The following is a 15,391-nucleotide window of genomic DNA, read 5'->3' as shown; positions in this document are numbered from 1 at the left end:
ACAGCCCTGCGCCCGCCCCGCCCCTTTAACCGCGCCCGGCACCGCCCTTGATTGACGCGTCTCTTTCCCAATAGCCGGAGGCTCCTCCCACCTCCGCGCTGTCTCCACCAATAGCGGCGCGGCGGGGCGGTCCTCTCACCGCTCGCCGCCCGCGTTTCCCTTCCGCTCTTAAAGGGGCCGCGGCGGCGCGCGGGCGGTGCCGTTGCGCCATGCGCGGGCGGCCATGCGATGGCGGTCGGTGGTGCTGGGGCTGCTGCTGGCGCGGCTCGGGCTGCAGGCGCTGCTGGCGCTGCTCCCCGCGCTGGCCCGCGGGCTGGGCCTGCACCCCCGCCCGCCCTGCCCCGGGCCCGGCCCCGCAGCGCCCGCCCTGCCCGCGGGCCGCGCGGCGCCGCTGTGGGGGCCGGCGCGGGGCGATGAGTACGAGCGGCGCTACAGCCGCGCCTTCCCCCCGCAGCTGCGGGCGCGCCTGCGGGACGCGGCCCGCGGCATGTTCGTGTTCGGCTACGACAGCTACATGGAGCACGCCTTCCCCCGGGACGAGCTCGACCCGCTGCACTGCCGCGGCCGCGGGCCCGACCGCGGGGACCCGTGAGTGACCGGGACGGGGCTGGGGCGCCCGCGTATCCGTAGGAATGGCTGCCGGGGGGGACGGGGCGCTGGGACATCCGTTTGTCCATAGGAATGCCCCCGAGGGCTGTCGGGGCGGCGCCGGGCGATCAGTGACGGACGTTTAACGGGAACACGGGAAGTTCCATCTCAGCGGGAACCACGGAGCCGTTTGGGTTGGACCTTAAAGGGACCTCAAAGCTCATCCAGTGCCACCCCCTGCCATGGGCAGGAACACCTTCCACCAGCCCAGGTTGCTCCAAGCCCCGTCCAGCCTGGCCTTGGACACTCCCAGGGATGGGGCAGCCACAGCTTCTCTGGGCAACCTGTGCCAGGGCCTCCCCACCCTCCCAGCCAAGAACTTCCTGCTAGTATCTAATCTAAGCCTTTTCTCTGTCAGTGTGGAGCTATTTCCCTTTGTCCTGGCACTCCAGGCTCTTGTAAAAAGTCCCTCTATGTCTTTCTTGTCAGCTCCCTGCAGGTAGTGGAGTGGAGTTCCCTCCATGGAGGGTGTCAGAGCCCTGGAACAGCTGCCCAGGGAGGGTGTGGAGTCTCCTTCACTGGAGACATCCCAAACCCACCTGGGCACGTTCCTGTGTCACCTGCTCCAGGTGACCCTGCCTTGGGAGGGGGGTTGGGCTGGATGATCTCTAGAAGTCCCTTCCAACCCTAATGATTCTGTGATTCTGCTCTTCCAGCTCCAACCTCAACATCAACGATGTGCTGGGGAACTACTCACTGACGCTGATCGACGCGCTGGACACGCTGGCGGTGAGTCCTTGGGCTGGGGGGACTGCCAGGGACACCCCTGGGACCTGCCTGGGACACCCCTGGGACCTGCCTGGGACACCCCTGGGACCTGCCCGGGCTGTGGGTGCTCCCCAAGGCTTGGCTAGGGGGTGCTGGGTGTGTGGTAGCAAACAGCTGGATCGTGAGCCAGCAGCGACACACATGGATAATAAAGAGTAGTTGGAGATGGGTCAGTAGGGATTTCCAGAAGAGACAGGAAATTTTGGAGCTCTTCCTCAAGGCTCAGGTGAGAGCTCTGGGGATACTGCCATCACTCTGGTGCTCAGGAAAGATGGATTTGAACTGGGTCAGGTGTGTGTTGTTGAGAGATCCGTCAGGAGGAGAGTTTGTCTTGTTCAAGGTGACTGGAAGAGCTCTGGTTGTTTTGCTTGGCAGAGAGGGCCTGACTGACACACAGATCTGTGTGAAGAGCGGTGAAAGGAAGGAGGGGAAAACCTGTAAATCTGTTTCTCACCTTCATTCCTGATAAAAGTAGAAGATAATGTGAGAAGAACTCAGTTTTATGTCAGGAGTACCAGTGGTGTGGTGTCTTGGGGAAGAGCCCCCTCCTTGAACACCTTATACATATTTAGAAGACCCCATTAGGTTTCATTAGGCTCATTTTTGCAGCCAGGGCAGGTTTTGGGCCTTCTGGAGTGTCAGGGCTTGCTGATGTGCTGGATCCATGTGGTTTGTGTGTCTCTCCTGTGATGCACGGGGTGGCTTTGAGTTATTAAACCCTGCCCATTGCTACTCTGGGACAGCAGCAGTGGTGAGAAGCTCTCAGTTGCTTGAACGTGGCAGTGCTGAGCAGAACTGAAAGCAGAAGTGAGGGAATATTTAACTGAAACAATATTTTGGGATCTGTGCTGCATGGCTGATGGTGTGTGACTGAACAGTGCCTTCCTGTCCTCAGTTGCCAATATCACAGTGGCCTTGTGGGGCACTGCAAAGCTTTTTTTCCTCAAATCTAAACCTTATGGTTCCTGGAATTTTTTGTGTTTCAGAAACTTCTGCATGGGGGAAGCCTGTTTTGCTCCTCATCTGCTCAGATCAAACACATGATGCTTTCCCACTGGGAGTGGGTAATGGGGAGAGCTGGCACATGCTTTTGGTCCCTGTACACCCAGCCTTTTCATGACCTTACCCAAGCAGGGACCTGTGTTTTCTTTCCACATTCCTGCTTCCTTGAAGCTCAGGCTGAATTTCCATCTGTCTCTGGATGCAGTGGAAATGAATTGCTGTAGAAAACTGGCCCGAGGGAGCTCCTGGATGAGCAGTGCTGGGTCAGAAGCCTGAAAAGTTGGACTCACCTTTGATCAAATAAGCATCAAATCAGACTTCATTGTTCTGCGGGTTGTGTTATGTTTTCAGCTGAACTTAAGTCTTAAATTGATAGTTCAGGCAGTTTGAACACTCCTGTGCTAAATCTGACTGTTGATCTAAGATGTGAACTTGCTATTCTCTTCCCCAACCCTCTTCTGAAGCAACAATTAGACAAAACAGCCTTGTTTTTCTGTTAAAGGTAATGGGAAACTCCTCAGAATTCCAGAAGGCAGTGAAGTTGGTGATTGACACAGTTTCATTTGATAAAGACTCAACAGTCCAAGTTTTTGAGGCAACAATCAGGTAGGTTGTGCTAAGTTTCAGTTTTAAAACAGTTACAAGGTTAAAGACTTGGTGTGTGTAATTCAAAGTAAAATCAGTGATAAAGATGTCTTTGGTGGACTTCATTCCATAATTATTCATCCAGTAAGTTGTTCCTTAACCTTCTAAGAAAATATTCCGTCCTTCATAATTAATTCTACTGAGTCAGTGTGACCTGAAGCAGTGAGACAGTGGGTGTCTCACCTGTGCTTGGCCTGCAGACTCTGCTTTTTTCTTGTTGCTCTTGTAGCAGAGACTCAGCAAACAACCCTGCCAGGGGTTTTCCCTGCTTTTGTTTCCTTTTATGGACTTCTCACTTTCACTTTCGTTTCACATGAAAAAGGGGCCTGTCTGCCTTGGAAATGGGTTTAGATACTGTCTGATTTTAAATGGTTTCATTTTCTGAGTGTCTTTAACAGTTTTTATTTCTGCTAGGATTTCTTTTTTCTGAATACTCACTTTATATAGTAACCTTCCTGCCTTTTGCAGGACCAGAGAGGTCTTCACTCCTAAATACACTTGGAATATTGTTACAAGGAACTGCTGGGTTAGGTAAATTTTGCAGGACCAGGCTTTGGGATAGTGTGGCTGACAAGCAGCATGAGTTTACATGTTTTCACTATGTGGGGGGAAAACCAGATCATTTCCTGTAGTGCCTGTAAGGTGCACAAAGTAATAATTCTATTTAACATTACACCTGTAAGGGTTTAGCTGAACAACTAGGTTCAGATCAGACTAAGAAAACCTACATTTTCCTTTTCCTGTAGGGTTTTGGGAAGCCTGCTGTCTGCACATATCATAATTACAGACAGCAAGCAGCCTTTTGGTGATATGACCATCAAGGACTACGACAATGAGCTGCTGCACTTGGCTCATGACCTGGCTGTGAGGCTGCTCCCAGCCTTCGAGAACACCAAAACTGGGATCCCGTACCCTCGGGTAAGTGAGCACATCCCCCTGGGGAAATCAGCTCAGAGGAGTGATTCACCTGTCCAACTGGAATTTGTGCCCCTTTTTGTGCACTTGGGGTATTGAACCTGCTCAGAGTTACTTCAAAGTGATGAGGGGAAGCTGCCCCAAGTTTTGGTGACATTGGCAATGCTTCAGCTACTCCTTATGTGTAGGAAATGTTTTCTTTAGGCTGATTTTTCACTCTGTGTTTATTGTTCCCTCTGGGTCAGGAACCATTTGTTTCTGTGCTGTTTGGCTGGAGCACTCCCTGTGTCACACAGCAACAAACAATACTGTCATTAAGAAAGTTAAAAAGAAACACTGTAAAGGCAAAGAGAGGAGGAATGTGACTTTATTGGTGACTTGCTACTGAGACAATTGTGTTACAATAAAACTCATAAATAAATATTTGTCATATGGGCCTTGGAATTTGTAATTTCATTGAATATTGCTCAGTGAATGCTCAACACTGGTATTCTTGGATGCTGCATCCTCCTGTTTTAAGCAGAGGCAGTTGGTAAGAAGAGGGATGTCAGTTCTACTGGAACAACTCTAAACTGTAAAACTACAGTTAGCACTCGCCTGGCTGCTTTTAATTCCTGGGGACAGCAGCACTGCTTTTTCTCCAGACCTGTCAGGCTGTAGAAACGTGAATTTTTACTTCTGTTCTAAGTCTGGTAAAGCAGTTGAGGGTGGTGTAACTTCCCTTCAACACTGTGTTCCGTGGGGAAGTGGAGGAGCATTCAGTGAGGAAGCCCTTGGTTTCAAGAGCACGAACTGAGGGGGAGCAGTGCTTGCACCACCCTTGAAAAACATGAATATATAGTGGAAAGGATGAAAAAGTGGACTGAAATCTGGAAGAATTAGCAAGTATAAGAGTAGGAAGATTAGGATTTCCCATTTTGAGCATGATGTTATAAAGTGGGAAGATGGATTTCAGGAATTCTACAGGAAACCTTTTTGAACAAGCACCAATATGTTGCCTTCCTATCTCTGTACACATTGCATGCTGTACACATATATTATGCAGAAACTAGTGAGAAGGCTTTCTAATAAATCTGAGAGTGCAGATGTGAGCACAGCTGCAGGAGGTCCAGCCTTCTCCCTTCAGCACTCTGTACCTGCCCACAGGTGAACCTGAAGAAGGGGGTTCCTGCAGACAGCCACAACGAGACGTGCACAGCAGGAGCTGGGTCCTTGCTAGTGGAGTTTGGGATCCTCAGCAGGCTGCTTGGTGACTCCACGTTTGAATGGGTGGCCAGGAGAGCTGTCAAGGCCCTCTGGAGCCTCAGGAGCAATAACACTGGACTGTTAGGTAATCCCTGAGGTGATGCTGTATTGACTGGCTCCACGTTTAACCTGCCTCAGTCTCGTGCCATCAGGCTACAAGTTTCTTATATATCATCCTTTGTCCATCTGCTTCCTCTGTAGCTGTTCAGTCATGTTCTCCTTGTATATTTGTGGTTTGTGTTGATCAAGTGGCACTTTGTGAGATAAATAGTCTCTGAATGACTCCTTAGGGCACAGGTTTTCAAAGATAAATTTGTAATGAAACTGAAGGTCCTGATTTGTATTCCCATTAATGTAATTTAGATTGGCAGATGACTAAAAGTACTTAAAACAACTGCACTTGTGAATGTTCCTTGGTTGAATAATCCACTGTAACACTTTATTTGATATTAATCTTTGATCCTTTCTCCTCGATATTTCTGAACACGTAATATTTCCAAGTCTTGACTCGTGATGATCCTTCTCTGGTGTACCGGGCAACTGCAGGCTAAACTTTTTTGTCTCTTCTGAAAGGAAATGTTGTGAATATCCAAACTGGCCATTGGGTTGGAAAGCAAAGTGGATTGGGAGCAGGGTCAGATTCATTCTATGAGTACCTGCTGAAGTCCTACATCCTCTTTGGAGAAAAGGAAGACTTGGAGATGTTCAACGATGCGTATCGGAACATCCAGAACCACTTAAGAAGAGGGTATGTTATTTCATCTCAGCATCCATTCCTTAAGCACTGAACACTCCAGCAAGATGTGAGAGACTGGATATAATGCTTTGTGTCATGCCCTAGAAAATCTGTGTTCTCTTTTTTTTCTTTTAAAAAGAAAACCTTATTTCCGTGGTAGTCACAGTGGAAATAAATTTTCATGCTCTTTTTACTCCTTACTCAGCTGATCTGTGCAGCATTGTGGGTGCAGGGAAGTTAAACTGGTTCCTGTCCCAGTTTTTAAATGTTAGGCTGAGAGAAGGCTGTGGCACTGCAAAGGAGATGTGTTAAATTGGCTGGTTTGGCTCTTTCTGATAGAGATTCTTCAGACAAAACTTTAGGATTCGATATCCATACCTTTATGAATTAATTTTTCTGAGGGCGTGACTGATGTTTTGATTCTTTTCAAAATTACTTTGAGCCCAGCACTGTAAATCCGTGGCTCCTTGTCTTTGCTGGTGGCAGAGCTGTGAAGTGGAACATGCATTGTGTTCTTCTAGAATAGGGAGTATTTACCTGTCCTTCCTGTTCCTGGCAGTCGAGAGGCCTGCAATGAAGGTGAGGGTGACCCTCCCCTGTACGTGAACGTGAACATGTACACGGGCCAGCTCATGAACACCTGGATTGACTCTCTGCAAGCCTTTTTTCCTGGGCTGCAGGTAAGCTTCCATTCTGTTCAGCACCGAGTAGAGGGATATCAGAAAGGCTTGTTCTGATCCTGGGCTGGGAGTGAGTTGGAGCAGTTCTGAGCTGAGCTTCCAGCTGTGGGTTTGCATCTGGCTGCTGTGATAAGTCTCAGCTCAGCCTCTGCGTCAGCATAACAATGTGGGCAGCCCTGGCCTGTTCTCTGCTGGATTGGAGATCCTTTACACTTCTCTCATTTAACCTCAGCATTTGTATTCTGTGCTGTGAGGCTGAGCTCTGCTAAAGCTTTTGCTGCAAAGGAATTAATACATTAGTGCTTTTTTTGGGGGTTGGGGTTTTTTTTGTCTCTTATGAGGGGAGTATTTTATTCCGTGCCGTGTTCTCATACAGAGCAGAGAGCGATTTGCTGGCTTGCAGCTTTAACAGGCATGTTTATGGCTGTTGTTGTGCCCAGGTATTGATAGGAGATGTGGAAGATGCTATTTGTCTCCATGCTTTTTATTATGCCATCTGGAAACGTTATGGAGCTCTCCCAGAAAGGTACAACTGGCAACTGCAGGCGCCCGACGTTCCCTTCTACCCTCTGAGGCCCGAGCTGGTGGAGTCCACATATCTTCTCTATCAGGTACTTAACTCCTCTGACATTACAAATCACATTTTGGCAAAAATGGTTTTGTTTAGAAAGTCACTTTTTTTCCACCCTTAACCTCTGGCCAGATGAAATTTGATGCCTCTGGATCTGCCTGTTATGTGGAGGTCTCTGTTCAGGCACCAGGTTGTTGTGCAATGTAGTTGCTGTGCTGTTTGCCTCAAAAATTGCCTTTTTTATAAGACAGGCAAAAATGAGACTAAACAACTTTTTCAAAAAGCTGCTGGCAGAGTTTTACAAGGCAGAGACTTGTGACTTCTTAATCAAAATTGTGGAAGTAAATGTAATAGCATTCCTTGCAATACTGTCCGGGCACAGTCTCCAGCTGGCAGAAGATGCAGTAAACTACAATAACTGGCTACCAGGAAGTTATCAAAGAGTTTGGATTTACTACAGGTTTTACTAGGATTTGCACTAGAGCAAATGTGAGAAGCTTGCACAGACTAATCCAGGTCATGTTCCTGTAAAGATAAGTTTGCAGTGATACACGAGACTCTGGTACCACGAGGCCTTTGTTGTAAGTGTTATTTTTACAAGATTTCAAAACTGCTGACTCTAACTCTTGTCTGTCTTCCTTATTTAGGCCACAAAGAACCCGTTTTACCTTCATGTGGGAATGGATATTCTGCAGAGTTTGGAAAAATATACAAAAGCAAAGTCAGTCTTCAATGTTCTTTGTCTTCTCTCACTGCTATATATATATATATATTTTATTATACAAATATTATATAGAATCCAGTCTGCCACATGTAGGTAAACCAGAAAACCCAACCCTCCATGAAAGCCACAAGTGATGATTTATTTATTGGACAACTATTTCTTTCCCATCTGAAAGTGCAATTATGGTCCAGTGGCAACTTTTACATTCAGAATTTTATAAGTGCCTTTGAAAATGCATTATTGATGACCAGTTGCTAAAAACTGGTGAAAACAGTAGTTGGGATTTTTCCCATGGATCCTTCAAGAATATTTCTAACCTCATGGCCCCATGGTATTTAGTGAAACTGGAGGGATGACCTCTAAGGCAGCTTCCATTTCTGAGCTTAGACTCAGAGGGAAGACAGTGATTTTTTTTTTTTTATTCATTATTATTAATTTACTCACTTTGTAGACAAATGTGTACTAACCCTTGGACTGTTAAAACCTTGCAATTAAGTGGGGTTCACATGATTACAGACCCATCAGAACACCAGAACCAATAATCAGGGAGTGCAAGAGACTTGTTTCATTTGAACTTCACCCCTGACAGCTGGAGTGGTCTGAAGTAAAGCAATATCTGGGGAGCACTTTGAGACCAGAATAGGTGGTAACTAAACCCAGCCTACTGTTAAATCTTGCAGGTGTGGCTATGCCACGTTGCACCACGTGGTAGAGAAGACGAAGGAAGATCGGATGGAGAGCTTTTTTCTCAGTGAAACCTGTAAATATTTGTACCTGGTACGTGTATGTTCTTCATTTCCAGGCTGCTGTGCACCACCATGGCACAGTGGGGAGGCAGGAGGTTGTTGACTATTAGTTAGAAACAGTTGGGCTCAAGGCAGGGCATCATTGATTAGAAGCTGCTGGGCTCTGGGGAAGGTTGGGGGGGTATCGGTGTGCTCTTCTAGCTCTGATCTCACCCCAATCTCTGAGGGTTGGCAGCTGCCCAGGTGTGGTGTCCTGAACCTGGAGAAGCTGCAGGTGGTGTGGGAGGAAGCTGGAAGGAGGGAGCAAAGGGAAGGAAGGTGCTGCTCAGCTCTGAGCCAAATGGCTGCTTGTAGCTGTCCTGCCTCACAGCAGCCTCTGGTTTCTCCCCACTGGGCTTTGGCAGTCACAGGAGGAAGCATTTGGGCTGACATTGCCTGAGCTGTTCTGAATCTCCCTTAGTGCAGAAAACCAAATAAATCTGTGACTGAGCAGGAACAGTGGATGCCAGCCTAGAACTGCCTGCACAGAGCAGCTTAGAAAAACAAGGGCAGTTTAAGTTGTGTGAGAAGTTTTGCTTCTGCTCCCCTTTGATTTTTCACTGCTAAAATCATTCCCTTGCATTGAGACTATTTATTTCCATTTGCCCTAACGTTATTTAGCAATAAAACCTGTTTTTGTGTGCGTTTTTAACTTGTTGCTGGGACGTGAAGGATGTTGCACACATACTATACCTGTCTCTCCCATCTCTTGTTTAGTTGTTTGATGAAGAGAATCCAGTGCATAAATCTGGAAATAAGTTTATGTTTACTACTGAGGGGCACATTGTGTCTGTGGATGAACGTTTTCGGAACTCCCTGTGGGAAGACATCCTCCCTGGGGAAGAGGACAGCGCAGAGAAAACCAAACCCAATGAGTTGAAGGCAGCCAACTTCAGCTCCAATGTAAGCAATCACAGGCTGGTCCTGTTGGGGGGGCTGGGGAGGGGTGAGACAGTAGAAAAAGAGCCGTTTGGAAGTGTTTCCTTTATAAATGTTAAATATCTAAGAAACTCCCTTGTGGAAAGCACTTTCAGCAGCTGAGTGAATGGGTTGAGATCATGTGTGTGATTATATTGAAGATGAAACCTATTCCCTTTGGAATATTTTGCAGCAGTTTTTTCTTAATTTATTTCCAGTTATTTTTCCCTTTCCCTTTTCTTTGCCCTTAAAATTTTCCACTATTGCTGTTGGGGAGAAAAGCAGAAGGTCGTTTAGACAAAGTTTTTATTTCCTCAAGAGTGATTTTTAGGCCTGTAAAGGTGACCTTTCTTAGCCAGGCCTCAACTGAGCACAGAGCTATGGCCCCAGTGCCAGTCACCAGCCAAAACAGATCTGGTTTTAACTGCAGAATGACAGAATGGTTTGGGATGGAAGGGACCTTAAAGATCTTCCAGTCCAACCCCTTGCCATGGGCAGGGACACTCTCCACTAGCCCAGGTTACAGAACAATGTTTTTAAATCCCTGCTGGTAGGTTCTGGGAGAGTTCCTTTCCTCCTCCCCCCAGTCCTCCAGAAAAAGAGCATTATTTTAAACATTCACAGTTGTCATAGTGAAGGAGGTCTCAGTTGAACAACAAGCTGTGCTGTGTGTTTGGGAGCTGCAGCCTGCACTGAGGAGACACTTGCTGCTCATTTATGGGGTTTGCTATGGAAGTTTGAGAAGAGTGAGGGGAAGGTGGGACAGAAAGAGCTACAATTTTCTGTACTGGGAGGAAATCTGCTGAAAGGATTGCAGCAGGGGATAGGATTGCCTGGTTTTGGATTGGAGTTTTTAAGAATACTCTGGTTTTGTTAACAGTGTAACAGAGTTCCTGACGAGAGGAGGTACCTGCTGCCACTGAAGAGCAACTACATGAGGCAGATCGATCAGATGGTGGGACTAATCTGAGGGGCTCTCCAGAGAAACCTTGATCAGGAGGAGTGTGGGATTTATCTGCAGACTTTCCTCCCCTTCAGCTACTCACCTGCACCCACCGAGTCTCCTGGGTATCCCCTGTGCTTGTTGTCAGTTCTAGACATGAAGGGAGATGGAGTTCAACCTTCTGAACTGTGGTAACCTCACAGGCCACCTGAACAGAGATCTCTTGTTTTAAGACTTCCTATGAAAAGTGTTGTTGCAAATGAAGGCTGAATAGGTTTTAAAAGAAAAAGAAAGCAAATTGGCACGTGCCACTTAGCTACCTCTTTGTAGCTGTATTACAAATGTCCCTCTAGAGAAGGGTCTGCTATTTAATTTGAAGTGATCTCGGGGTTGGGGAAGGAATGGGAAAGTGCAATTTCTTACACCAAGTTGAATTATAGAATTATTCTGACTAGCAATACACAACCTTAAGTACTACTCAGGTAGGAACCCACTGGGTTTTGCTGAAACAAAAATGCTCCATTTAGTCTTGAAAAGATAACTCGTGGTGGTGTAAAAAGCTCTTGGTATAGTGTGATATCCCTCATACAGCTGTGTGGAACTTGCAGTGTTGCAAGAGCCTGTAGCTATAGAAACCAGTGAGAAAACAAATCCAGGTGCCTTTTTGTAAGGGAATGGGGGGAGGGAGGGGGGAAATTGCAGAGCCACTCAGCTTTTCAGGCAGCTGAGCACTCAGCTGAGCAGAAGTTCCCAAAGTTTCCTTGTTTGCCATGTTTTAGTGCCTTTTCAGGAGACTGCTGCTAAGAACTGCTATAACAGTACATGAAGAACAAACTATTTCACATTCCTGACAGCATTGATATGTTAGTGCCTTACGTTTTCTTCACTAGCAGGGGAAACTGAGCTTCCTCAGGAAGATGGATACAGTATTTCTAAGGAGCTGGTTGCAAGATACAAAGGAACCCAAAGCCACTTAAAAAATGAGATTATTTCCCCTCCCCCCCTTTTTTTTTTTTTTGAGATACTGGAAAAATATCATCTGTGAACTTTCAGGAAGAAAGCAGTTAAGGGATTGAGGGATGGCAAAAAACTGAGGCCAAAACAACTTGTTCTGAATATAACAGGTTTTTTTCCAGTGGTTCCCTGTTGCTTACATGTTTTTAACTTTTGACTACAGTTGAAGAATGTTACTTTTGGGTTAATTATTTTTTAAATTGAAGCTTAAATACAAGGACAAACTTGGTCTGTATTTTCACCTTCTTACAACAGCATTGGTTTTCATAAACCACGTGTTGCAATTCAAAACATTTCTAATAAATATGAAGTTTGTGCTGGAGAGGTTATTGGAATCTTTTAATATACAGACATAGCTCAGGGACTTGGTTGTAGGATCTTCTATTCCATGAGAGTTGAATCTTTCATTCAGGCAAAAAAAATGAATAATCAAGTCTTCTCAGTCTTATTGTGTTGTTTTAAGGGGTGAAGGGTTGGAGGGGGGAGAGGGAAATATGTTAAAATTTCCCAAAACGTTGCAGTAGAATGGGTTACCTCGATGTTTGAGCAGCTGGCAATTCCAGCTCCTGGAGAATTGGACTTGCAAACATATCACTGGAATGTCTGGGTTTCCTGTTTCAGAGGAACACATGAACTGAAGGTGTTGTGATCCCAAGAGATGCTGGGGGAGGCTCAGGGTGTTGGTTCCTGCCCAGTGCTCACTGTGTGTGCTCGGGTCTGTGCAGGGCTAAGGAAGTGCAGAGGATGGAAAAAGGGAGGGAAGGACTTCTGCCCGCCCAGGGAGGCAGGAGGCAGAGATGTCTGGACTCTGAAATCCTCTCCTGGGCCAGGAGTTCTAATCCAGCTCTGGAATGAGAAGTGTTGGTGGTGTGGAAGCCCAGCACAGCATCTCACAGCAGCCAGCTAAAATCATGGAGTAGCAGATGCCAGGATGGACATGCCCTGGGGGTGGTGGTGGCATTTTCAGGTCTTGGTTTGTCCCTGACTCCCAGTTCAGCTCTGAGTGTCTGTGTTACACCTTCCCAGGGGAGGGGTCCAGCCCAGTGTTATGCACAGAATCTGTTCCAGAGTTTTCCTCAGAGAATTCCACTCCTGTGATGAAGTTGCACAACTGTTCTGCCATCGTGTTTTCCCTTGTTTGATTGCCAGAAAGAGTGAAAGGAGGCTGTGGAATGGGAGCAGCACAGGCAGATGTTTCAGCCTTTCAGCCAAATATGATCAGCTTCCTGTTAGGAATTGCTTTGGAATTCATGTTGCCAGGTGATGAGACAGTCATCTTTCAATAGGAATGGTCTTTATCCTCAAGGAGGCTGGTGCTGACTAAGTGGTAAAAGACTCTGTGTTCCTTCAGGAGCCACTTCTTCCTCTTTGTTTTAAAAACGCTTGGGTCCATTTTTACTCTGTAACAGGGCACATGTTATGCACTAAAATGAAAACTTTTGTGTAAGTCAATGATATCCAAACAAAATTGATAACACTGCTGGAATGACTTGCTGAGACAGGCTTTTGTATTTTGTGGTATCATGTGCAATATCAAGTTTTCCTAATTAAAAGTGCCATGTGTGCTTAATTGTTGTTTATCCATGAAGTATTTAATGGAGGACAGGAGATTTTTGAGAGGACCAAATATGCTTTCATGAAATGTCCTGAATTTTCAAAACTTGGCTTAGATTTTACAAATCTGCATTAAAAAAATAGTGTGTTTGACCACTTTCATGTGTGTTTGTCTTTATAGGGTAGTTCTTGTAAGGCCATCATGGTGCTTGCAGGGGATTCCCCTGTACCTTCTGTGTGCTGGATTTTCATCTGGTTAGATCAAGGCATGGCTCCAACAGGCCCCTTCCTTCTTCCCCTGCCCCCTTCCACTTTCTCTGCGTTAGGATTTGAGGGGCAGCTGAGAGCAGGGGTTGCTGTGGGATGCACTGAACTGTGGAAGCATCAAGCTGTTGGTATCCAAGGCTGAGTAGGTCCTGACCTGCCTGTGGTTCCTGATTCTGCTTTGTCCAGTCAGTCCATGAAGAACCTGCTGCAGGTGGGAATTCTGAGAACCTTTGCTGGGCTCTTTCCAGCTGATGGATAAATACCCTGGAACACAGCTCGTTGTGCTTGCAAACAGGACCATGGAAACAGCTGTCTGACCATCACTTTTCTGCTTTTCTTTTGTTCTTTTTCTCTCCTGCATTTGTTCTCTGTTTGATTGACTTTATCTCTTGTGTTGTTTCCTGGTTTGTAGTCCTGGTCCAAAGGTTCTTGAAGCTGGCAGGACTTTTGCTGTGTCTGTCTTGATCACACTCTAAGTTCCAAGGACAGGTCTGTGGAACGTTGGTGGTCGGATTTTTGCAGTGTTTTTAAAGTTTCTCTGGATTTTTGGAAGGTGAGATTTTTGCCCATCATCTTGTGCTCCACGTTTAAGAAATTATCACAAAAAAAGCACCACTTTTCCATTTTTGGTTTTCTGGGAGCTTTGCGTGGAGGAAGATCATATGTGATAAAATATTTAAAGTCCAAAAGTGTTCATGAAAACCCTCTTTTTAGGGTATGATGCATTGGGCTGACCCGGTGTTTCAGCAGAAGAGCCTTGTGGTGGCTCGGGCAGAAGGCTTTGAGTTGGGATCAGTGCTGTAGATCCAATGTCCTTCCACCAGAGACCACTCTTGTGCCACGGTTTGGAGCTTTGCCTGTGGCACAGCAGCAGGAAAACCGCAGCATCTTGAAGGTGGAGCGCTGGGAAACGCAGATTTACGGCTTCGTGGAGAAAATGCAGTTTTATAATTCCCCGGGGGAGCTACAAAGTGTCATTGCAGGAGCGGGGAAGGTAAAGCTGGGTGGTCCCAGCTGTGCTCCTGCCAGCGTGGAAAAATCACCTCTTCTAATTCCTAGAGATATTTGCCTTCATCCTTGGTCAAAGCTGCTCTTAGAGAGAAATTTTGTTTCACTGCTCACCACTTGTATCATTCACACACATAAAAGAGATCGACAAGTTGGGAGCTGCTTTTTTCCCCTTCTGCCTCATTTGTCCCCCTTTGTCCCCACTTCCCTTATGCTGACGATAAAACCATTAGATTGGAGCAATTTTGCTGAAAAACATCTTTTTTTTTCCACCCAAGAGAATGTGATTTCTGTTGCCTTACATTTTGCATGGCCATGGAGTAGGACAACCTGGGGGAGCTGCTCCAGCCTCACCAGCACAACTTGGCATCCCAGTGATGGTTGCTCCCCTTTTTCAGGAGGGGGTGGCAGGGCTGGTTCTGAAACAGTCACTCTGTGGCATTCTGGAGGGTTATTTTTTTATTTAGGTAGTGCTGAGAAGGGAGAAAAGGCACCTGTATGTCCCAGCCTGGAGTTGGTGAAGATGCTCCAACCTCTGCACAAGTCTCAGGTGGGAACACTCCCAGTGGCACTGGGTGTTGGAGGTGGTGTGGTGACTGGGTGAACTGGGAGAGCTGGGACCAGCCAGGCCAGGCTTAGTGATCCCCACTGCCCTGGGGAGAGTGGAGATCACAGGGAGCACTCCCTTGGCACTTGGGGATCGTGGGGAGCACTCCCTTGGCATTTGCACACTCAAGGCAGGTGCTTTAAAAATGTAAAAAACAGATTAAAAAATTAGAAGGAAAAAAAGAGACTATTTTACGTTATTAATACTTTTGAATAATTGAAATGACTCGCTGTGTGAGGCCCAGAGGCTTTCCAATAATGGCAATCTGCATACTATTAATTATTGATGATGTTCATTTGGTGGAGTAAGTAATTCCTAACATTAATAGCTCTTGGAGGGCACCATGAATCATCATCACCAT

The 15,391-nt window shown here is 46.5% G+C and overlaps 1 protein-coding gene across 2 annotated transcripts; it reads left to right on the top strand.

Moving 5' to 3' along the window:
• The first annotated feature begins 223 nt into the window (after positions 1 to 223).
• Positions 224 to 13,304, top strand: EDEM1 (ER degradation enhancing alpha-mannosidase like protein 1). 2 transcript variants are annotated; one of them, XM_032699256.1, is made up of 12 exons: positions 224 to 588; positions 1,305 to 1,377; positions 2,921 to 3,024; positions 3,810 to 3,981; positions 5,125 to 5,308; positions 5,797 to 5,971; positions 6,519 to 6,639; positions 7,080 to 7,250; positions 7,858 to 7,931; positions 8,615 to 8,711; positions 9,437 to 9,622; positions 10,518 to 13,304. In XM_032699256.1, the coding sequence occupies exons 1-12, from the start codon at positions 224 to 226 to the stop codon at positions 10,605 to 10,607; spliced, it is 1,812 nt and encodes a 603-aa protein (XP_032555147.1). In that variant the 3' UTR covers positions 10,608 to 13,304. The 2 variants fall into 2 exon arrangements, with proteins under 2 accessions (XP_032555147.1, XP_032555148.1); XM_032699257.1 differs by lacking the exon at positions 224 to 588 and adding an exon at positions 731 to 859.
• The last annotated feature ends 2,087 nt before the right edge of the window (positions 13,305 to 15,391 follow it).

This window comes from Chiroxiphia lanceolata, chromosome 11 (genome assembly GCF_009829145.1).
Source record: "Chiroxiphia lanceolata isolate bChiLan1 chromosome 11, bChiLan1.pri, whole genome shotgun sequence".
In the NCBI taxonomy this organism is placed as follows: domain Eukaryota; kingdom Metazoa; phylum Chordata; class Aves; order Passeriformes; family Pipridae; genus Chiroxiphia; species Chiroxiphia lanceolata.
Note: the sequence above shows the minus strand (reverse complement) of the source record. Positions and strands in the feature narration are given on the sequence as shown.